General features: G+C 51.3%; 2 protein-coding genes across 5 annotated transcripts; one reads left to right on the forward strand and one right to left on the reverse strand.

Moving 5' to 3' along the window:
• Nucleotides 1–1,482: 1,482 nt before the first annotated feature.
• TICAM1 (TIR domain containing adaptor molecule 1) lies at nt 1,483–3,825 on the forward strand. The gene has a single exon (XM_009481901.2). The coding sequence runs from the start codon at nt 1,532–1,534 to the stop codon at nt 3,674–3,676; it is 2,145 nt and encodes a 714-aa protein (XP_009480176.1). The 5' UTR covers nt 1,483–1,531; the 3' UTR covers nt 3,677–3,825.
• On the reverse strand, nt 3,028–12,467 carry FEM1A (fem-1 homolog A). 4 transcript variants are annotated; one of them, XR_012831771.1, is made up of 2 exons: nt 9,672–12,467; nt 3,028–3,046 (listed from the first exon to the last, which is right to left on the reverse strand). XR_012831771.1 is itself a non-coding variant. In XM_009481902.2 (2 exons), exons 1-2 carry the CDS (start codon nt 12,465–12,467, stop codon nt 10,419–10,421), a joined length of 1,878 nt encoding a protein of 625 aa, XP_009480177.2. In that variant the 3' UTR covers nt 7,973–10,418. The 4 variants fall into 4 exon arrangements, 1 of the variants encoding a protein (XP_009480177.2); XR_012831770.1 differs by lacking the exon at nt 3,028–3,046 and adding an exon at nt 3,051–3,088; XR_012831772.1 differs by lacking the exon at nt 3,028–3,046 and having other exon boundaries at nt 7,973–10,191; nt 10,365–12,467.
• Nucleotides 12,468–22,999: the final 10,532 nt, after the last annotated feature.

The following is a 22,999-nucleotide window of genomic DNA, read 5'->3' on the forward strand; positions in this document are numbered from 1 at the left end:
CTCGGCTTTAACCGCCCCGGGCGCTCCCGTGGGGGCCGGCGGGTGCCCGCGGCCGGTGCCGGTCGGTGCTGGCCGTCCTCTACCGCCGGCGGCCGCGTACCGGGCCGGGGGCCGTCCCCACGGGGCGGGGGGGCAGCTCACCCGGGCCGAGCCGCCCCCGCCCCGCCCCGGCCGCCCTCGCCCCGCCCCGCCCCGGCCGTGCCCCGCGTGCCAGCAGGTTCCGGCGGGGCGGGCGGGCCCCGTGCCCGCCGCAGCCCGGATCGCCCCGCTTCCGCCTGCCCCGGCCCGGGCCCCGCCGCACCGAGCCCTCCGGCGGGGAGCCCGGGGAACCGCAGCGCAGCACCGGCCGGAGGTAGGCTGCCCCGGGCCTGCCTCCCCTCCTGCCCGCCGAGGCTGCGGAGCAGCAGGGGGGCCGCTCCCGGGGGGCCGGGCGCGCTGCCGCCGCGCGGGGCGAGGCCGAGGGGCTGCGGGCGGGGCGGGGCGGGGGGGGGGGTTGCGGGGCGGGGCGGGGCGGGGGGGCGGTGCGGTGAGTCAGCGGGAGGGGCAGCCCCCGCCGAGCCGCCCCGGCCCTCCCGCCGCCGTTCCGCTGAACCAGAGCCGTTCGTGGCGAGCGCCGGCAACTTCCTCAGGCTCAGCTCGAGCCGGCTCATTAGGCAATTGGAGGATTTTTGTGAGATAGAAAGGAAAAAAAAAAAAAAAAAACAACTTGAAATTACAAACTTTCCCCAGCTGAGAGCTATTTTGGGCACGCGCTGGTGCTCCCTTTAAATAGGGCAGGGTTTTGCAGCGGGCTCAGTCGGTGCCTGCGAGCAGGGCCCTCCCGCCAGCCGCCCGCTCCGGACGAGTTCTGCTGTCCAACGTAACCCCGCTCAGAGGCCTTTGGTGAGTGCAAGCGTGTTTAGCAGGGCTCAGGGATGAGATGCGGACGGAGATAACGTCCACGGCTGCATCAGGCAGCCTGACACCGGATGCGCGTGGGTTAGCAATCCTCCTGGCGTGAGCGCTTTGAAAGGGCTTCTTCCTCTAAGCACGCTTTGCTCCTCCGCTGCCTGTCGCAAGGAGCCTGCGAGGCTGCTGGAACCAGCTGCCTGGAGGAGACGGACACTTGGATTTACCTAAATACGTTATCAGCTCAGCAGTTATTTTAAAACAGTTGTAATTAACGTGAAATTGCTCTTTGCTTAATAACAGTTGGAATAACGCGTGGAGCACTGGCGGACCTGCGAGCGCTGAATAGACGCAAAAATGCTAAGAGAGCTGTGAGGGAGAGCCTTGGGGGTCTGCAAGCCTGGCGAGGAACCCCCCAGCTCCCCACATCGCTATTTCTGAACGTTGTCCTGTGTTCTTCTTGCAGGTTCCTCAGGACGGAGAGATCCCCTGAGCAGCAAAGCGCTATCGCCTGTGCGGTATGTGAAGCGTGAGCAGGGCATCACAGAGCAGCACAGGGAAACAAACCTCCGCCCCAAGTGCCGTAATATGCTTTTTCCATCCATGCTGCTTCAGTCCATCCTCTGGGCCACCAGCTGATGAGATGGCACAGAGCGCCGAGCTCCAGCCAAGCTTTGAGGACATTTTTAATATTCTGTCCCAGATCCCACAAGATAAGCTCCTTAGCCTCAAACATAAACTGAAGCACTTGATACCTGGGCCCAGCAGCAAACTACTGCAAGCCATGGTCCTGCTTACTCTGGGGCAAGAAGCAGATGCAAGAATTTGTTTGGATGCCTTGAGAGAGAACCAGGCAGCCCAGTACGTCCACCAGACCAAACTGGGCACCGCAAGAGTGCAGGAAGACGGGGAGGATTTGCAGCCTCCCCAGCTGGATGCAGGTGCCATGGCGCTTCTGGCACACATCTACTCAGTGTTAGCCGAGGAAAAGCTGTGCAGTCATGAAGCCATGGACAAAGCCTACCAGGCTGCCACCAAAGCCTGCAACGCCAGCAAGGAAACTCAGGGGGACACGCTCAACAGCATCCCAGCTGACGACCAGGAAAACCATGGCTCTGCTATCAGCACGAGCCCAGGTGACAAATTTCAGACACTGAGATCTGATGAGGGTGTAGGATTTCTCCAGATGGTCAGCCCAAACGACATGGTGAGAAGTTCCCCAGTGCAGATTAGAGGCAACTCGGACCTTTCAGGCCCACGGACCTTGTGCTCTTTGGGGAGTCCCTCTTTCCCCAGCCACTTTGAGATCAGTGCGTCGCCAACAGCTGCTTTTCACACCCAGCCTTCTTCCCACAAGCGTGTTCCCCAGCCCAGCCGGCTGTGCGAAGGGAGCACCGGCGGTGCTGGACAGCCTGACGTGGACAGACAGAGCCACGGCCTGCAGGAAACAAGCTGGGCCAGCAGACCCAACTCTCATCCTGGGCAGGACACGGGTGCCCAAGTCCCCCAACCGGAGAAGGTTCTGCAGGTCAGCTCACGTCGTCCAACTCTCCCTATTCCTGAAACACAGCTGCCCACGCCGGGCGCTGTGAACCAACCTGTCGAAAGTAGTGATGTTTCCAGCACAGTGGCAGCGGAACCTCGTGCACCAAAAGAAAACACAGACAAAAAGCAAGATGAAAAGCCAGTGGATACTGGTTCTGCCCACATATCCATGAGGCACTCCTATGTTCCAGCAGGCCTTCCTTCTAGCTCTGCATCTGCTTCCATTTCAACCGGTTCCCTTCCTCCTCCTACCTATTCCTCCTCCTCAGCCCTTCCCCCTCCTCTTCAGAGAGTTCCTTCCAACTTATATGCCCCTTCCCTCCACTCATCCCCCTCTCCAGTCTGGCCTCCTCCTCTCCAAACTGTAGAACCAGCGCCCACATCAGAGCCAGATAGTGGAAAGTTCTTCACTTTCGTTGTCCTGCATGCTAGTGAAGATGAGATTGTTGCCCATCGGGTCAAGGACCTGCTGGAGAACATGGGGGTTCCCAATGGTGCCACGCTCTGTGGGGATTTCTTCATTGCCGGACGTAGCCATCTGACTTGCTTCCAGGATGCTATGGAAAACTCTGCTTTCATCATCCTTCTGCTGACCAAGAACTTCCCATGCGACCTGTGTATGTTTCAGACAAACACTGCTCTGATGGAGTCCATCCTGAAACCAGACAAGCAAGACTCAGTCATCCCTTTTGTGCCCAAGGAGAACCCCCTGGAGCGGAGTCAGATTCCCAGCACGCTCGGTGGGCTGATGCCCTTGGATGAGAACTCTCCTGGGTTCTCCAGGACAGTGCAGAACACCTTTACTACCAGCAGGATCAACAAGAGGAAAGCCATGTGGGACCTGACGCAGAGAAAGAAACTACAGCTGTATCAGGAACGGTATCAAACACTGCAGAACTTCGCTGCTCTGAACCTCGGCTCCCTTCCCCAGGTGCCTCCATCAGCAACAGGGCCGCAGCTGCTGCAGCGATCACCCCAACAGTGGTGCCCGCCGGCTTCAACTGTCCCTCCTGCCACGTACCCGCCTCCCCCCGTGGGTCACCCCATGCCCACTCAGATGGGTCCCCCTCCTTTCCAACCATTTCAGCTCCCATCAGGCCACTACAGCATGATGCCAGGTCTAGGTGGCATCCCGCCCCTCATCATTCAACACGCACGAATGGTTCAGATTGGGAACCACAACATGATGCAGGTAGAAACTGTCACACCAGGTCCACAGGCCAGTGAGGAAGAAAGCAGGTAGAATGCTTGATCAGAGGTGCAGCAGGTCAGCCAAGGCCAGAGACACTCACGCTTTGTTTCAAACCCTGGACTATAGTGATTCTCCTGGGACTGGGACTATTTTTATTTCACTGTGGGTAAAAGGTGCCACTTCCTTGGAGCAGAGGAGAAAATTACCTTCTTTTTTGTTGGACAAAAGAGGTTGCAATCTCCTGAGACTGTTTACCTTGTGCTTATTTTCAAGTAACTGAGAAAACTCTTCTCCTGATTTTCTGAGGCTACTGGAAGGTTTTATAAATAAATTTTAATTAATTTGTTTGTGTTTCTCTGGTTCTTTCTTGCAGAATTAGCAGGCAGTCAGGGATATCAGGAAACCCGTTCTGCATGTCTGTACCTCTGGGATGGAGGGGGCTGGCAGATGGCGTACCGGGGTTCTGTTTCATAACCCGCTGCTGACCAAATCATTTGAGGGGCAAATCTTCAGGGGCTGCTTTGGGGAGCTGTGGCCCCCTGCCAGGTGCTAAGCACCATGAGGTCCCACTGTTTTCTTCCAGCAGCCCTCTTTCTTTGCTCAGGGGTCACACGGCATCCTCTTGGCCTTTCACGCCGACGCCTACTCTGCGTGCATGGCGCGCTCCCCTCGCCGCAGCGCGCCAGCCGCGCCATTTCCCCCAAGCCTCTCGCATCAGACCCAGGAAGGCTCAGGAAACCAGCTTCACAGCCTTCTGAGAGGCTGCAGGCCACTGAGGCATTGAGATCACTTTTCCCAGTTCCCCTCTGAAACTACAGAGAGAAGTTTTTTGTTTGTGAAAGACAAAATTCCTGCGTGCCCCCAGAGGCATAGCTTGAAAGAAAGTATTTTTGTATTTAAGAAAACTCTGTTAAAGAACTGAGATTACACACCAGATAGAGGGCTAAACAAGACTCTTTAAAGTAAAGCTGTGTTTGGGGGGAAAAAAAAAAATTACTTAATGAAGGTGGAATGAGAGGGGAAATGCAGAGAAAGTGCGAGGAGGCAGAAGCTGAGTGTTCACTCCTCCGTTCTTACTTGCCTGTAAAAGGTCAAAGGTGGGACCAGGGCCCTTTTAGACTGGCTGTTGCAGAGAGGAATGTGCCCTATGGAGATTACTCCACCTATTTATGTTATCGCCTTTGAGGAAAGAGTTTGACGCAAGAACAAAAGCATTGAGCAGAGCATTACAGAAGGGGTGGACAAAGGCCAGGAATGGGGGAGGCGTTCTGCAGGACCCGGGTGAGGGCTACACCAGGCAGATCTCTACTGAGCTTTTAACACGAGCAGGGCATCAAAAGCAAAGCCCCAGACCCCACGCTCTCCCTCGATGGCTTCTGCTGCGGCCATTTGCCTGCTCTGTCAGCAGAGGTCGGCCCGAAGCCACCAGACGACTAGAGATGGGACTGCTCCCTCTGCGGACCAGAGCCCAGCCAGCAGCACGGAGCTGCAGACCCAACCCACCCTGCGCAGGGGCCTCTGCAAGCTGCAGGGCAGCGCTCACCCTACTCCTCACCCCAGGAGGAGCCCGAGGGCTGCCAAGTCCTCATTAAGGTGGACCTCCAGGGCCAGTGTGATTGATACAGGGGTGGTGACCCCGTTGCGGGTAATTCTGCAGATGTGCGTGAGCTCGTGTCACTCTGAATAGTGACGTTGTCCCGCTACGTTTCAAATTGAGAGGAGCCAGCACGGTCTGGCAGCCAAAGCGCAGGACTCCTACAGGCCATTCTGGACCTGGGACTACCCAAACTAGGCACTCACAGGGCCTAATTCTTGATTATAGTCTTTGTCCAAGAACCACCCAAGCCTTACAACCAACACCTCCGTAAGATGGACATTAATAAGTCCTTGGAGAAAAGACTGTTCAGCTGACACTAATCCCCTCTCAGGGAGCACTCTGGTCACGGGGGTAAAGACCGTCCAATTCTCACGCCTCCCCTCTGGCTCAATCTACCTCAAGCTCGTTCTGCACAAAGCACGCCCTCCCAAACAAGTACCAGCCTACTAAATAAAGCTCACTGCTGAGACATGAAACCCCAGCACGGAGGAGAGAGCAGAATGGGAACCTCTCCTTAGTCCTGGCTCCTCAGAGGATAGCAGGTAACGGTATAAAGGAGGACAGCTCCCTCCACCTGCCCTGTGCTGAAAGCTGCAACTGCTGCCTTTTTGATGTTGAGCAGCTTATGCCCCTCAGGAGGGGCCAAGGATGTCTGCAGGATGATGCTGGAGAGCCTGGGCACTGCCCGAACTTCAGTGCAAGCTCTGGAGCTCCTGGGCACCACCAGGCATAGGAGCTGAGAGCTGACGTGTCCCTACTCTTGAACTGCACCAGAGCAGTGGCCGTCAGAGTTTTGGATTTAAATCCCACAGAATTTCCTCTTAAGAAGCCACAGGTCCTTTCTCATGGATCCATCTACAGGTGGTCTCTCTGCCTCCCTCCCCCCACCTCAAGGAGGCTTAGCTCCTCCTGGACATCTTTGGCTGAGAAGTTCTCAGCACAAGACACCAGGCTCAGACAAATCAACGCCCTCTCTGTCCTGAGCAGAACACGAACCACATAAAAGCATTGCTATTTAAAAGCTGCCATCAGTTGTTGGCTTCCAGCTTTGAAACCATTTGGCTTTTAACTTCCAAGGACCCAGTGACAATGGATTAACTCATTTGCTCTTTATAGAGCCTGCTGGAATCCTCCAAGTGCTTGGATTCCTTCTATTTCCCTATTTTGTCTCCTCTACGTCACCTTTGTTCGAATAGGTGTTGTGTTACTGCAATTCTGTCACACTGCAGTTGTTGCTGTGCAGCCACCAGGACAGCCCCTCCCCTTGGGAGAAAACATATACATCACTCCTTCCCCAGCTCTCCTGCTTTCTATAAATAAACGTCATGCAAAACTAGTCAACTGGACGCTGCTCTAGCTTGTAAACAACCTTAACACAGTCACATCAAGTTTGCTTGGACCAGAGAAAGGGAGAGGGAAAGACATGGCAGCAGGCTGGAAAACATCGCAGGGTTGGGCTTTTTTTGAACTTCCAGCATGTGGAGGGCCAAGAGGCTCAAAGGTTACTGGGAGCAACTTCCACTTCAGAGCCACAGCCCTGCTTTAACCGCAGCAGCGGGTTCACTCTTCCCACATTTTCAGGGCCCTCTTTGCCGTTGCTCACCCTGGAAAGGGAGCTTTGCCACCAGGGTCTTGTTTTCACCAGGAGAATGCACGTGTGCTTGTGACCCCCTTGTTCTTCCCTGTCTCTTCGAGCCTGGGAAATGCTGACACAGTATCCCTGTCTTTATGCTCTAGGCCACTTTCTTTGTAAGCACTGATCTTGGGGCATTAGGAGGCTCCAAAGACCTCCACGGAAGGGGACCAGCATCTGGCTCCAGGGAAACCCCAGTGAATTTCTCACTACTTTTGCATTTCTAAAGAAACCTGTATGGGAGACTTTATTGCCAAGAGGACCAATTACCAGTATTAGAGAGAGAGAAAAGCACATCTTGGGTTTTAAGAAAGGAATAAAAGGCAGACATTTTGTTCATGGCAGTGTACGGAAGGGCTCCTGGAGAGCAGCATGCTGCAGGAGGGTCTGTAAGCCACCCCAGGAAAAAAAAACAACTCCACGCTCTGTCCGAGATAATTACTCAGATAACAAAATCATCACTGAAATGTTTCACTGCTCCCGACAGCTCCTTGTTTTGCCCCACATACTGGAGCTGGCCCAGAACACACCTACAATAAATAAGGACCGTTCATTGTAATTACCCCTAAATTCACGCAGTGATTTCTCCCACCCAGTAATTACTATCAACATTTAATTGCTAGGTCCTTACTATGTAATTACAGATTATTGCTGTCTTAAAAAAGAAAAAAAATTAAAGCCCTTTTCTGTCACACAAAGTATTCTCCTCCTTGAGGCTTTTGTACATGACTGGATCCCCCAGCTACCTGATCACAAGACCACGGCTCCAGGGTCACTTCCCCGCGCCAGCTGTGGGAGAACTCCCCCCTCCTCTCCCTCCTCCCAGCAGCTCTGCGCAGGGGATGGGACTGCAGAGAGCACCACAGTCAGGAACTTTCAGCCTCAGCCCTGTGGCTATCCGGCTCCTTGTACCTGCGGTGGCAGCTGCTCACCTACGTACCTGAAGATCACCTACAGCACAGCAGCAGTATTTTGACGGGAGAAGCATGTCGCACAGAACCGCAGACACTGCTTAAATGTCGTGTCTAGCATTTTCAAAGGAAACAGAAGGCAGCAACATTGCTCAAACCATCAAGAATCATTTCTGAGGATGGAGCAATCAATGAAGGGACAAACATTCAACTATTTTATCCATCTGCTCCCATCCTCCCTGGGGAAGGCCGAGCATTTTTGGAAATCCAAATTCTTGTGTGGAACTAACTCCAGTATCTTTAATTCCTCTGCCTGCTTCTGACTTCCCAGCTCTGGGGTTGAAAAACATAAACTGATGATAAGCACACTGCATCCCTCTTTCTGCTTGCTGTGCCCACAGTCCCAACTGTATATAAGGCAGGTAATATCGGAGCCAACAGAGTAGCATCCCTTCACACTGTTCATTTATATCAAAAGATAAGGCAAAGTATATAGAGAGAGGTGTCACTTCAGTGTCAGTGTCATCCTTTTTCAGGGCAAGTGTTTGCAAGTGCAATACATATTATCTTCTCCCAGGAGTAAATTCAGATGAAATGAAACAATCGCATCTGTTGATTGCAAACACCCAGTATTTCCGTACCCACACATGTATCATCCCTAGGAAACAAGCTGAAAATACAGGCTTACCAACAAGAAGTCCAAGGCACTTGCATTCTAGCAGCCATTTTTTGGTTTATTATTTAAAGTTAAGAGCGCTCATCAGCTCACAAATTAACAAATTCCATTCCTGCAGTTTAGTTCAGGTTTCAGCCAAAAGGAAGAAAAAAAATAGAACGTAGCTAAACTAACTCTGCACTTTACATCTCAATAAAAGTTAAACCTCCTTGCTTTATAAATAAATGTTATAGTTAACACTGCAAAAATGTAATGGCAGATCTACAATATCTTTTAAGGGGCAGAGAGCATTGGATTATTGAGGCATATAGATATGCTGGCTTATAAATACAAGTAGAGAAGCTTCAGTAGCATATAGTGCATGGTTGTTTATCAGGGTTCTGCTCTCCCAGTCCTGACCTTTCCCAAATCTCCGAGGCAGCTGCTTCACCCCCAACTGTGCTCTCCACTCTGCCCGGGGCCAAGAAATGAGCCACAGGCTGCCAAAGCCCAGTCACTCCCCCTGCAAGAAGATAAACTGCTGGAACAGCATCGCATTTACCAACACTGCCTGTTTACCACCAAGGAGGGTTCTGCTGATGGAGGCAAATGCCTACCCTGAGACTACGGACTTAAAGAGAAAAATAAGTTGCATGCAGATCCTAATCAAAGAAAGGAGCTTGCCCAAATAGTAGCCAAATGAGATTTCAAATTCAATCTTTGAAGCAGCACCATCCTCAGTAAAGTTGCAAAAAGAATCAAAAGCCAAAACCAGATGCTAACAACCCACTCCATGGAGGTTTTCAAAATGGGATAATTAACAGAGCCCAATCAGTTGATACTAATAAACCTCGGAACAAGAAGGCACCCTTCATTTCTTTCTTGCTTCTTCCTTCGCGCCACCCTCACGCAAACATGCCACCAACACTCACTTGCTTTAATAACCCCCCAAGCACCACCCACACTACAAGTACCTCCCATCTTAGAGGCCTGCAAGAGCACATCCTCAAAGATGGTTCAAAGTGCACTGGTTTGGCTCTGACACCCGGCCATGTCCACCCTGTACAGCTCAATCCCTGCTGACCTCTGGAGCTAAAGGACCTCTGTGCGGGAAAAGGAGTGAACGTGTGCAGAATGGCCAAGCTAAGGGCCTGAACGCCACATCAGTATTTTGTTTTTAAGGTAGCAGTTTTTCCTCCCCATTCATAAAAACCAACATCTATTGATGAAACTGTATAACCAGAACTGACCTTACTATATCTTACAGGATTGAAGAAGTCTTGCAGCATAGATAGGGCCTGGCTCTAAAAGAGAAAAAATAACCCAGCTTTATGCACAATCATTGAAACCTCAGGCCTTTAACACCACTTGCTACTTGGCCAACCAAGGGAGGAAAAAAAAAACACATCCTCAACATACCCAGCCCTACTGCCATGCAAGGCAACTACCTCAGCAGAGCAAAGCCACTCGGCTGTTAGACTCGTACTGTACCAAATCTGAGAAGGGGGTGGGGAAAGAATTAGTTGGAAGATTACTTTATTCCTCACTTGCATTCCTATCTGTTCGGTATTTGGGATGGGAAGGGCTAGAGCACATGTGTGATGTGTAGCTGCTCCAAAGCTTAACGCTGAGTTAATCCAGCACTAATGGGAGAGGCAGCAGGTCCCAGGGATCTCCATTTTCCTTCCTTCTCAGGACAAGACGACTGGCATGGGAAAGGGCAGGGGCTGCGGCCTTCTCTGGATACAGTGCACTGGAGATATCTGGTACCTGAAGATGACAACAATGAGGGACAGCCATGAGTTCTCGAGCCTCCTCCTCCCCTACCCCTGCGCACGCCAGCTTGATGGTGACAGATGAGGACAAAGCTCGCAGCCCGTCTCAGTACAGCGACGGCCTTCGGCACCGAAGCAAGGACGGCCCGAGATCTCAGGCTGCACTACCTCTGCAGGGTGAAACAGGTGACGGGAAAGGCTGGGGACTTCAGCTCTCCCGCCCTAGTGCAGTTCAATGAAGGCTTCCAGTTCCTCAGGGATGAAACCCTTGTAGGGAATCTTGTGCTTGTCCAGGGCGCGAGCAGCAAGGCACTGGAGGGTGATGTAATTGAAGGGCTGCATCATGCTCTTGGTGAGCAGTTTCTCATCCAGCAGCTCATAAGCAGTCTGCTTGAAGGCATTGGTGGCATCCATATGGGCTCCAGCCTCCATCAGGGCACTCATGATCAGCGGGCAGTTGTTGCGGGCAGCAACATGCAGCGGGGTGTTGTTGTCATAGTCACGGCTATCTGGGTCAGCCCCACACTCCAGAAGCAAGTTCACAACGTGGAGTGATGGGAACTTGCCCACGGGATAACGTCCCACTGTTGTGGTATCTTTGTCTACAGCCATATGCAAAGGAGTGAAGCCGTTCTTGGCCCGGGGGCTGCACTTTAGCAGGCGGTAGATAGTCTGGCGTTTCTGGTGTTCCTGCTCCGGGGTGCACTCCACCTTCTCCAGCAAGAAGACAAGGTGGAGGATAATGGCCAGCGTCTTGGTGAACTGCGCTGAGTCAACTACAGGGTCCTTGCCATGCACAAGCGCCCTCTCCACCTCCCGGACCCCTTTGCTCAGTACTCCCATGAGGTCAGAGAAGCCCAGGTGGGTAGCTAAAGTGCCTTTGGAGCGGTCCTGAAGCACGTAAGAGAAAAGCTCAGCAAAGGAAAGGAAACTGCTGGCAGTCATCGGGCTGAGAGGCTCCAGGTTGCCTTGCTGCATGTCCAGAGCATACTTCCACAGGTTAATGCAGCGTTCGAAGTTGCCGGAGTCAGCATAGACTGCCCCTCGGTAACGGATGTAATAGGAGGTGTCTGGGTGGGAAGGACCCAAGATGCGCTCTCTAATCAGCAGTGCCTGCATGCGCATCTCATCTGGGTCAGTAATCAAGGCTTCCAGTTCCTCCAGCGAACTCACTTCCCGGGAATAGTCGTAGGCCAACACCAGCTGCCGGGGCTCAGGTTTAGGCAAGTACTGCCCGCCCTCACACCGAAGCTCCATCGCCCTTCGCCAGTACTTGTGGGCTCCCAAAAGGTCACGTTTCTTATCCACAAACGTAGCACCCAGCAACTCCAGTGCTTCCACAGCAGCCTCTCGAGTGCAGAACACGTTAGGGACCTGCTGCTCATCCTGACTGGAAGCTGAGGCACAGCATCTCTCACAGCCCTCTTCACCGCAGCCCTGAGGAGTTTCCTTGTCAGCGCTGCAGCATCTCTGATGGCTCCCACCTGATGCACAGGTCCCATTTTGGTTCCCTGCAACCTCCTCCTCCTCCTGCTGCAGCCCTCCTTGGATGAGGTACTCCACAATGTTGGTGTGACCGGTGACACTGGCAGCTAGCAGAGGAGTCATGCCATAGCCATCTTTCTCCATGCGGGCTTTGGAGCGGAGCAATAGCTGCAGGATCTCCAGGCTGCCGGACTCAGCGCAGTCATGCAGGGCCGTATTCCCCTTCACGCTCCGGCGGTTGACATCAGCCCCCTTCTCTAGCAAGTAGCGTGCAATTTCCCGGTGCCCTTTGTAGCAAGAAATCATCAAACAAGTGTGTCCGTGCCGGTTGGCTACTTCCAGGTCGGCCCCGCGCTCCCCAACTAAGTAGCGCACGATCTCCAGGTGCCCGTCAAAGCAAGCAGCCCGCAGCGGCGTGGAGTTGGTCAGCGTGGTCTGGTTCACCGACGCGCCGTGATCCAGGAGGCTGCGCACCACCCCCAGGTGCCCGGCAGCCGAGGCCGCCCAGAGCGGCGGGGCCCCCTCGATGGTCTCCCCGTCGAAGCTGACCGAGCCTCCCTCCTCCACGCGGGCGCCGCAGTGATCCAGCAGGTACTCCACCACCTCCAGGTGCCCGTGCCGGGCGGCGATCAGCAACGGCGTGCTCCCCGCCCCGGGGCCGCCGCCCCCGCCGGGCCCTGCCGTCAGCGCCTCCAGCTCCTCCCGGCTCCGGCTGCCCAGCAGCTTCTGCAGCAGCTTCAGCTTCCCATCGCGGGCCGCGTTGTACACGGCCGTGCGCAGGTCCATGGCGACGGGGGCCGCGGCGACTGCACCGGCCACCTCCTGGCCATGGGCCGGCTGCTCCTCCACGCCCCCAGCTCGGCCCGGGGCAGGGGACGGGGACGGGCGGCCCCCCGGCGGGGAGGAGCCCTGCGGGGCCGGCGGCGCCCGGCGAGACACCCCTCACCTCAGCGCGGCAACCTTCAGTCTCCCCGCCCGGCCGCCATCTTAGGCTGTAACGCGAAACAAAATGGCGCCCGCACGGCCGCAGGGGCGGGGCGGGAGGCGGGCGATGGGAAATGTAGTCCGGCGCCCGGCGCGGCCCGGCCGGCCCCGCAGGAGCGGCTCCCCGCGGGCTCGGTTTCCCGGCAGGCGGCAGGAAGGGGGCGGCCGCCGGGGCCCGCTGGCCGCGCCGCGCGGGGCGCCCCGGGAAGCGTGGCCCTGCCCCGGCCGAGGGCGGCCCCGCCCGCGGGTCCCGGCAGCTCCGGGACTGCGCTTCCCAGCGCGCCCCGCGCCGCGCAGGGGCTGCTGGGGCAGGGAGCGGGCGGGCGCCGGGCGGGCGCGGCGCAGGGGGGCCCGGGGCCCGGGGCTCGGGGCTCGGGGCTCGGCCGTCCCCTGCCCTGCTCGGAGCCGGAGCCGGAGCCGGAGCCGGAGCGGCCGGGCCAGGCCTGCCGCTGCTCGCCTGGCTGTGTGCGGGCCGGCGCCGCGGGTGCCGGGGCCCCGGGCCCGGGGCGGGGGGGAGCGGAGCCGGGTGTGAGGTGGGGCCCGGGGACGGGAAAGCGACCCCGGTCCTTGTGCCAGTGCGCCCTGAAAGCCCGGGGAAGGTGACCCGGGGCCTCCCTTTCTGTGCCAAGCAGGCGCGGCCTGGGCTGGCAGCGTTTTTCTGTAACCTCACAACGTCGGTACATTTCATGGGAGGTTTTATTTCTGTTAAATTCCTGGAACCGATTGAACTTCAGAGTACAGTAGCTACGCAGCATGCTAGTACGGCATTAGTCTGACGTGGGTTTAAGTGGAGCGAATCATTTGGGTTTGGTAGAGCATGTTAAAGTACCGCTTTTCCGCCTAGGCCAAGGTAGTCTGGAGGTAGCCAAGCCTCAAGCGTAACAGCAAACACAAGAGTTACTGCCTTTGATCCCTGCCATAGGACAAGATGTACAGCTTGCTCCATTCCTGAATGGTAATACATGGCCAGAGCGAGGGAAAAATATTCGAGGCAATAAATAGCCTAGCTTAGATGAGTGAAGCTTTAGTTACCAGAACCTATTTTTAGGGCATAAGTTGAATTTAAGTGGCTCTAATCTTTATATGGGGAATTGGCACAGGGTTTCTCCTGTTGTATTTTATTTATAGCTGTTTCTTCTCCTTTCCAGGGAAATAGGATTAGTCTCATTATTTCCATTATTATTATTCTGTCTGTCATTATTAATATTCAGTCTGTCCATCCATCCGTCCACCCATTTAGGTCTTGTCTGGAATTACCTAGGATCATCCCGCTAATGCATGTTGCCTTCACACAGAATATAATTTTTGTTGCTAAGAAACTGCTTTTGCATAACAGACAGCGTGGGCCTAATTTTCACTTCAGCAGCTGTTAAAGTCAACGGGAGCAGCAGGTGCTCAGCGCTCCTGAGAGCCAGAGCCAAAGTGTCCGTGGCAGAATTCCCACACAAGGTCTGACTGTGCATGCGAGTGTGTCATCTACACGTGCGATGTGCTCAGGGACGCAGCAGCTTCGCGCTTGAAAAGAAAAGGAGCAAAGGCGTCTTGAGCATCTCCAGCGTGTCCGTGCTGCGCGAGTGCAGCTTGCTGCACGCCGGGGCAGGAGGAGCGGCTGTGCGTGCTGGAATATTTGCTAGGTGGGAGGGTTCCTGTGTCCCCTCTGCACACAGATGTGTGAATATGCACCTATGGTCACAAGCGAAAAATTGTGTTCTTGTAAGTAAATAGCCGACAGCAATGACTTTGGGCACAGGTGGTCCATTTTAGTCTTGACGTGTCAGCCTTCACGTGCGTGTCTGTGTGCACTAACTCACTGTGTGTAAATATCTAATGGCTGAACGCCTGAGTGGGCTGTGTGCATGCGGGGCTGTGCACCTGTACGTGTCTCTGTCCCCACTTGTGAACATCCATGTGTGAAATCCGCAGCACTTAGGCTGTTTTTGCTGCAGGTCAAGGCACAGACACGGTGACATTTCCTCTCCCTGCTGGCTCTTTCATGTTGCTATGGTGATCAGATGCACTCGCACTTTTATCTGAAGTATCTATTAACTAAAGCTTCCTATTAATTTCCCCTCCGTAGAATGCATGTGGAATTCACCAGAACACCAGGTAGGCTTTTTAGGTCCCAGATTTACATCAGAGCCTGCCCCAGTTCTTGGGTGGGCTGTCAGAAACATCACAGGGTAGAAGTGCAGCTGATGAAAATGCTTTTTCCATTAATAAAGAAATTGCTTAGTAATGAGAAAGAGAATAAAGAGCACAAGGAGTAGTGTCACAACAGCCTCTCTCTGTAGATCTGTGAATACAAAACATACTTGAGCCTCAATACCTCGCCCCCGACCCAGCTGTAAATGCATTATTTGGTCTGGGAAGTCAAAGACAACTGAACTGGGCGGCCACGCTGCTTGCCTGGAGCAGATGGGCTGTAACTGCGTCAGCCTGAAAGGTCTGGGGCAAGATCTTGACTCTGCGAGAGGCAGAAACCAGAGGCACCCTGGTTCGTCCTGGGCAAATTCCTTTGTCACCTTGGTTCTCCTGCATCCCTTGGCTTCCTTTATTGAGGTCACCACTGAAAGAATTAGTGTCCCAAACGAGGGCACCAGGGTGATGGAGACATCACCTAAAGGTGGAGACTCTCCTGAACCAGACTGGCCTCAGAGGTGCAGCTCCTGCTCCCGTGGACACGGCAAGCAGGAATAAAACACCTGCCAGTGTGTAACACCCCATCTGAAAGTGTGGCTGAGTGATGCAGCGCTGCGATGGGCGACCGTACGCAGGGGCGCTTCCCGTGTCCTCCTGCAGAGCTCAAGCTACTGCTGCTTGTCAGAGAAGCTGCCAGGAATCCTTCCTGTGCGAGTGACAGCTACGAGTAACACGGGGTGGATCTGAACACCTGGGCTAGAAATGAAGGGCTCAAAACTATCACATCCCTCATCTACAGAATACGTCCTCCACAAGGCCCTGGAGACTCCTGTGAAGGTTTTGTAGGGCAATGCAGATAAAGCCCCAGCCAGTATTCTGAGAGTAAAGAGGGAAATTAAATACCCACCAGAGGACGAGAAGATAAAAAATGAGACGTTTTGACAGGACTGCCAGATTGTGTGGCAGGAGGGTTAATTTTTTTTGAAACTGCCATTTCATATTCCCTTTCAGACAAGCTGAATTACACAGTACTGGCTGCTGGAGGAGTTGCATAATTTTCTTCACAGAAATAATGACAGGGTACTTAAAAAGCAAGTGAATGGATGGCTAAAGTATTGGGCAGAGACTTAAGAAATGTAGGCTGAGACCCAACCTTTGCTAGAGACTACTTTTTGTGACCTTGGGCTGGTCATTTAATCTTCCTCTGTCTTATTTCCTTGACAATAACATGGGAATAATAACTGTTCTTTATCTGTCTAGCTCATTTAGACTGCAAACTCAGAACATACAGGTTGCATCTTCTGTGCTTATAGGGCAACCAAAGCCAAAGAGCTTCAATTCATGCTAAGGTGTCTGAGACAACCATAATATACAAAGTAGATAATAATAAAAGGGCTTGGATATATAGTTTGGAACATTTTCAGCACGAAAGGCTCAAAAGTTCCTAATCCGTTGTTCCACTTCTCTCAAAATGTGGAGAAGTTTGGATCAGTGCTAAAAGTTCCAAAAGCACATAAATAATTTAGGAACTAGGTCCATGCTGATTTACTGAATCCCCGAGTTACTTCTGAAACTGTGAGTGGATAATTTAGATGCCTGCAAAATTTTTGCAAGGTCTTTCTGCTCAGTCTGTCACTGCATTAAGGGTTAGCAGCAGACTGAGTTGAGATCCTCATTTTTTTCAAAGTTTAAATTTAGGTTTGCAGGCAGCTGCCTACCAAGTTTTTATCAATCTCTTCAGCTTTTAGGGGTTTGTCTGATTTCCAGAAGTGAGAAGAAGATGGCTTCTTGCTATTAGGTCCGGTGAAGACAAGATCTTCTATATAGTTAAGCAACTACATGAGAAATTTGCTGTACAAAGGGAACGATTCTAAAAATAGCGAGAAATGGCACCATGACATTAGCAGGAACAATGACCCAATACCCAACTTGCTGCAGGGGCTTTTGTCCTATAACTACCTTCATCATTAAGGCTTGTGATGACATTATTTTCTGTGCTTATATAGGGCATGAGGCCACAGCTACCTGGAAGGAAGGATTTTGATCAGACTGCAGAAGATGAACAAGCAGGAGAGGCACGTTGGGTAACACTAAATCAATGTAGTTTCATTTACATTAGACACCAGCCTGGCAATTTCAACATTAATGGTTGCACTGCTGCCCTCTGAATTTTTGTAGATTTAATATATCAGTGGGGGAGTAAAAGAGAGGGGGAGTGTGAGTCGTTCTTGCTTATGATACATGGATCTTTTCTTTCATGCATCATCAAAGGACAGCGATTTGTGCAGTTGTTAAATTCTTTTGGCAATACGTTTCCTGGGATAAGCATTGCTCTGCTCCTGCCTCACAGATTACCTGAGATGATAATAGCAATAGTATCTTTGGATCCCTCCCTCTCCCAAACGGAAAGGACAAAAGGCTGGCTCTCAGGCAATGGCAAGGTAGCAAGAGCATCAGATCTGGGCCTAAACCTTAGGCTCAGTTTGCTTTTGTGGAGCCACCAATTTCCTTTGTGTGTTTTGGCAAGTTATCACCTCTGTCCCCTGCCACAGTTCTCCTGTGTAACACGCTGCTACCTCGTAGGAGTCGTGGTGGAATAAAGTGCTCAAACACAAAAGCGATGAGGGACATACGGACTTCTAGGTAGATGGAGAACTAAATTAGCCATCTTCCTAATGGGCAAGAATCACCACTTCCCTTTACAGAGGCACCAAATGAGGCAGGGACTGGCATAAGAAGTTGCAACAGGTCAATAGGCACGTAGGAAATAGAACCCGTTCAATACCAGCTGCAAAGAAAGGAGTATTAGGACCCACTAAGAACCTGGATGTTATTGACTGGCTTCAAGGACTGTAAAGTATGTTTGTAAACTACAAAGCACAGGGATTTGGAGGTCAGTGGACTGTCTTCACCTTGTAGACATCTGCTGTAATATGCTCTGGTGCTCTGCTGCACCAGCTCTGCAGATAATCATCCCAGTAGGGGTTTGTTTTCAACCTAAGTGGCCAAGCTGAAGGTAAAGGCGAAAGGACTTAAGTTCCTAAATCACATATGCCATAATAACAATGACAAGTGTGCAATGCTGAGCATATCCTGTTCAGGTTAAAAAAAAAGAAAATGCTCAACAGCACCAACAACCCAAATTATTAAAGACATTTCGGTACTTACTTTTACCACTGGCCTTGGCAGGATTCAGGAGCTTCATTTTCACACCTAAATACTTTTGAGAATAGAGACTCTGGGTGGTATTGAAAATTTGCTCTTTTCATGTTTTAAAACCCTGTTGGAAGCAAAGGGCTAGACTTTCAAGACAGTCCCCTCTGGGCATCAAGGTACAAGCAGGGTCTCTGAGTGCCCAGCAGACCTCCGTGCCCTCAGCAGCTGGGGTTTGAGTCCTAACCCTGCCACAGATTTGTTGTGGGGCCTTTGAGCAAGACACTTACCTTAGTGATAGTTGATTTCTATGTCAAATTGCGTTGAAGTTAGAGCGGGTGAGTGGCACGCTTAGGGAGGGCTGCTCAGGGCTTCAGGGTGAGCCCCACAGATTGCTTCTTCACGGACACTTCTGTTGCTTCACTCGGAGCCCAAATTCGGTTAACTTCAAGGGGATGGGAAACGAGGAGCAGAGTAAGTCACGATACGACCTCCAGCATACCAAAGCACTTAAATACATACTTGGCTTTCAGGTGCGGAGCGGCTGCGGCGCAGCCGGGGCTCTCCGTGGGCAGGTGCACCGCTGCTGTGGCCCAGCCCGTCCCCTGCCAGCGAGCGTGCAGGTCTGTGCTGTATGGCAGGCTATGATTTGTTGTCACCTTTATAAATCAGAACAACAAAATCACTAGTCTTCCACACAGAGCCAGACCACCGAGAGCGAGCAGCGCTTCCTCCTTAGGGACATCCTCTTTCACGTCGTCTTCTGTTATCCTTCCTCAGTTCTCATTCTTTCCACACTTGTTTCTCATTTCAGGGATGGATGCTGCCCTTTGCAGTGCAAAAAAACCAGTGTCCTTTGTGAGACTGTGTCAAATCTCACTATAATCGTCTGTCCAATTTTGTGACTGTAGCTGTGAGTTTCTGCTCCATTTTCTCACTCAGGAGACTTGTATATGCCTATAAAAATTTGGATCATGTTTTCTTCAGGGGTATCAGGGCTCAGCAGGGTCTCCTTTTTCCTTACCCTATGATAAACTTCTCCAGGAGTGCTCTGTCAACCTGTCTATCTCTCAGCTGTATTTTGGTCTGACTAAAATAAGCAAATGCAATATATACTTGGGAATGCTGGAGAAAAGGAATCAGTTAGCAAAGAAAAAGATAATGATAGTGCTGAGTTTCCTGGAATCCTACTGAGAGAGTGATTTAAGCAAGAAAAACAAAACCTTTTTGCTGTTTCCTTTCCTCTGAATTTGTTGATGAGCAATCTTTATTTCACCCCAGGTTTAGCTTTGCTTCCACTAGCCAGCTTTTTTCTGTTAATACCTCACATATGGCATGAATAAGGTGTGAAAGGACAATGCTGGCTCACATCCATGGAAAAGATCTTACTTTATTCCTTTCCACCGCCGTTGTCTGAGTGAGGTTTACTTACCTCAGCCACTGAAATCAAACAAGGGACGGCATCCTTCCCGTCTTCAAACCAAGCCTGTTAAATGTACTTTTGTAAGCAGTTGTAAAAAAAAGGGTAAGAAACAAAAGTATCCTTCAGCGGCCTCGGCTCTGCAGAGCTGCTGTGGTGAAAGGCTCCTTTCACAGAAGGAGAAAGAGTTCAGCAAAAGGAGAGGGTTTGCTGCTGCTGACAGAGGTGGTGCCCCATGCGAGCTCACAGAGAGCAGTCCTCCCTCCCTCCCTCTCTCTCTTTTTTTTAAAAAGACATATGTGCTTTCTGTGGACACTCTAATCAAACTCCAGATGGGTTGTTTCAATCTGGGGATTTGTGCTGCTCAGGAGATAACAGTCCATTGTGCTAGCCTAGGTGTGTTTGTGATAGCTAGGGCTGATACCAGGAGATGTCCAGGTGGTCTTATTTAACAGGGGTATTAGTGATACTGCCATTGTCCAGGAAATCAGATAAAACTGCAGTCCAGGTGTTACCCTACACCGTGTTTGTGTAATGACATTGCCAACTGCTGATTGCTACCTACATTAAAATAGAGACCAAACACTGCAGAAGGGTGACATTTTCTCGTACAAGATTGCCGTCATCCCCAAACTTCCTGGGGTGCACTGTTTAAAGTGCAAAATTTAATCTGAATATAAAGTGGAACAGTAGTGAGCATGCACCCCTTGCTTGTGCTGAATACAGCTTTACTCTGATACCTGCCTGTTCCTGGCCTGGGCTTGGATTTCCTAAATTGAGGCATTTCCTCTAAACCGTGATCTATTTTCCTCTCTGCCCTACCACAGAGCGTTCTCAAATGAAAACGCTTTGGGGGGCGAGACAATTTTTAGAAATAAGCTGCCCAGGACAATTCAGTATTCTGCCAAGGATAATTAGAAAAGAGAATGAATTGTAAAGATGAATGACCTTGAGAGAGAGAGGATAGTTTGGGAAGTGCTAACCTGGGCTGTAATTTCAGGTGACAAGAACACTTTGCAGTCTTTGTTCCAGAACGACGCTGCCCAGCACAGTGATACACCAGGTCCAGGAAGGGATTTGCCACAAATTATTGCTAGACAATCACGTAATAATCAAGACAGAAGAAGTAACTGCTCAGCTTGAGCAAGGGATGAAGTCCTCTGCTGTTTTTACACACATGCATTCCCTTTTTGGAGCAAGGTATTTAGTAGAAAACATAAATTCCAGGCTCAGAGGTGTGCGAGACTTTTGTCTAGACTTCAGATAGCGTGACTGTCTCTGTAGGGCCATATTTCTCAATGTGATATTTTTCAGGATGGGATCTGCCACTTCCAGTTTGTCCCAGAGATTTCAGCAACGTGGAAGCTTATGGCTCCTTGTACCCATGGCAGATGAACCCCATGGTGCTGAGAGGCCGCTGTTGTTTCTTCGTAATTGTTTATATAGATAGGATCTAAACTTAGCTACAGAACATGGTGAAAAAAAGCCTGGTTAGAAAGAGTGGGGACTCAAGAGCTTAGCCTCCAGCTATCTTAGAAGAGGCTGGCCCATCACGGAGAGATCCCCAGCTGCACTTCCAGGCTGTAAATTAAGCGAACAGTATTTCCTATATACCAGACCACAGGGATGGTAGAAAGAACAGTGTGGCCTTATTGCTGTTATTTCCTTTGGTTTCAATCTCTGTCCTCTGCCCCCCACCTCCTTCTCAGACTGGTGGTGCCCACTTTACCCAATTTGTTGTTTATTACAATGGTTTAAAGGGAGGCAGGGGGAAAAATGCTCAGTGCAAATTATATTTTGAGCTGTTGTGCTTTGCCTCTTTGGCGGATAATAAATCTCTCTGGCAATGCTCCTCTGTATAGGATTTGTCATTAAATGCAATTAAACAAACCCTGCAGGTGTCCATGATCAGGCCTGCAGCAGCCCATTCACAACTGCAATGTTATTATCATCCTGACAACAAAACACCAGATATTTCCTGAGCTCCTCTGATCGATGAGCTTGCCTGACTTGGAACTGGAGGGAGGAGAGAAGGGGGGAACAGAGTGGTTCAAATGCTCTTTAGACTTATTGATGGAAAAGTCAAAAAGCTGCTCAGCAATCAGAGAGAAGGTGGAAAGAGAAAAAGGCAGAGGAACAGGAGGGCTGAAAGGAAAAAATGAGAGGAGTGTTTGGGAGCAAAAAGATAGAAATGAGGCAATAGATCACGTGGTTTCCATCTACCCAGTGATTTTGTTAATGCACAAGACTAGAATTTAGGAGGCAAGCAAGGTATTTTAGGTATGATTCTTCTCACGTAACTTTATCCTATTAACAGTTAGGCTTCTAGTGTAAGAGAGTCATGTAGGCTCCCTTTGCAGTCAGTGCAAAAACTAATCTCACCCTAAGACAGGACTTGACTGGTAGGTTGGCTTGTTGTCCAGAGATATCTGTCTGTCTCTGTTAACTGTAGCTGAATGGTTGGATCACATACCCAACCAATTGCAAATCGCACCCGTAACAGCCAAAAGAATTGGCTTTTGCTGAATGCATGTTCCTTTCTATCTTCATTCACGAGGAGGCATTTCCTGGCACAGCTGTCAGGACAGCATGCTACAGAGGCATTGCTAATAGTATTTGTAGAAAGCAGATGCAACAACATTTACACCAGAATTGTTGTGTGCTCTGACAATCGGGAAACAGGGAAAAAAAGTCCTGTGGTTTGTGTCAGCCATCCCAGGCAGCCTGCAGAGTATGAAGGTCAGAGATTCACAGGGGACTAGCTGCTGTCGGGTCCAGTGAGAGAGAAAATTTTGCAAACACCGGTCAAATTATTCTGCCTGAATCATTTGCTCAGTTCAGCCTCAGGGTGCTCTTGGGATGAACCTCTTTTCCTCTTCTATTCTCACCCCAGGAATCCTAGTTTAGTCCAGTTGATTGCTGGGGCACATACAGAATTGCAGTGACAAGGGATAGTTTTATATTACTGTAGCACCTTTGCAAATGCATGGCACCACAGAAAGCAAGCCATTTTTAGGTTGGATAAAGGGAATTAAATGAGTAGGCTCCAGTAGTGCGTGTGCATATGTAGAGTGTAAGGGATGATTATTTACTACTACAAAAAAAAAAGCTATTGTCAGGGTCTTTGACTAAGTTTTTATAGCCTCATCTGAAATGCCCAGTAGAGCAAACAGCATGGAACCCTCTTTACTGGCATCAGAGATGAAGCTGGGATTACGGCAGAAGGATCCCAGATTTCTGCTATCAATGCGTGGGTCTCAGGATGACAACTTCCCCGGACCACGCATCTAGATGGCTACGCAGCGCTGGTCTCTGGCTCCCTGGCTGCTAGGGCAGTCCAGATTCCTGTACCAAAGAATGTCCTCTCTTTCTTACTCTCCTGCTCGAACACTGGAGGATTTCCCTCTACCACCTTGTATGTCTTTCTTTCCACACTGTATTACCACTTAATCTGCTGGTTTGCGCCAGCAGCAACCCAATGTGCAATTATCTAGTGGCACAAGTCAGCACGGGTGTATCGAAGCTAGCAGAAGTGTTCCTGTGTTACCACAGAATTTGGCCCTCGAGTCCGTCTACGAAGTGTCAATTCACTGGACAAACCAGTGGTTCCCCGGTTGTGGTC

This window comes from Pelecanus crispus, chromosome 20, assembly GCF_030463565.1.
Source record: "Pelecanus crispus isolate bPelCri1 chromosome 20, bPelCri1.pri, whole genome shotgun sequence".
Classification (NCBI taxonomy): domain Eukaryota; kingdom Metazoa; phylum Chordata; class Aves; order Pelecaniformes; family Pelecanidae; genus Pelecanus; species Pelecanus crispus.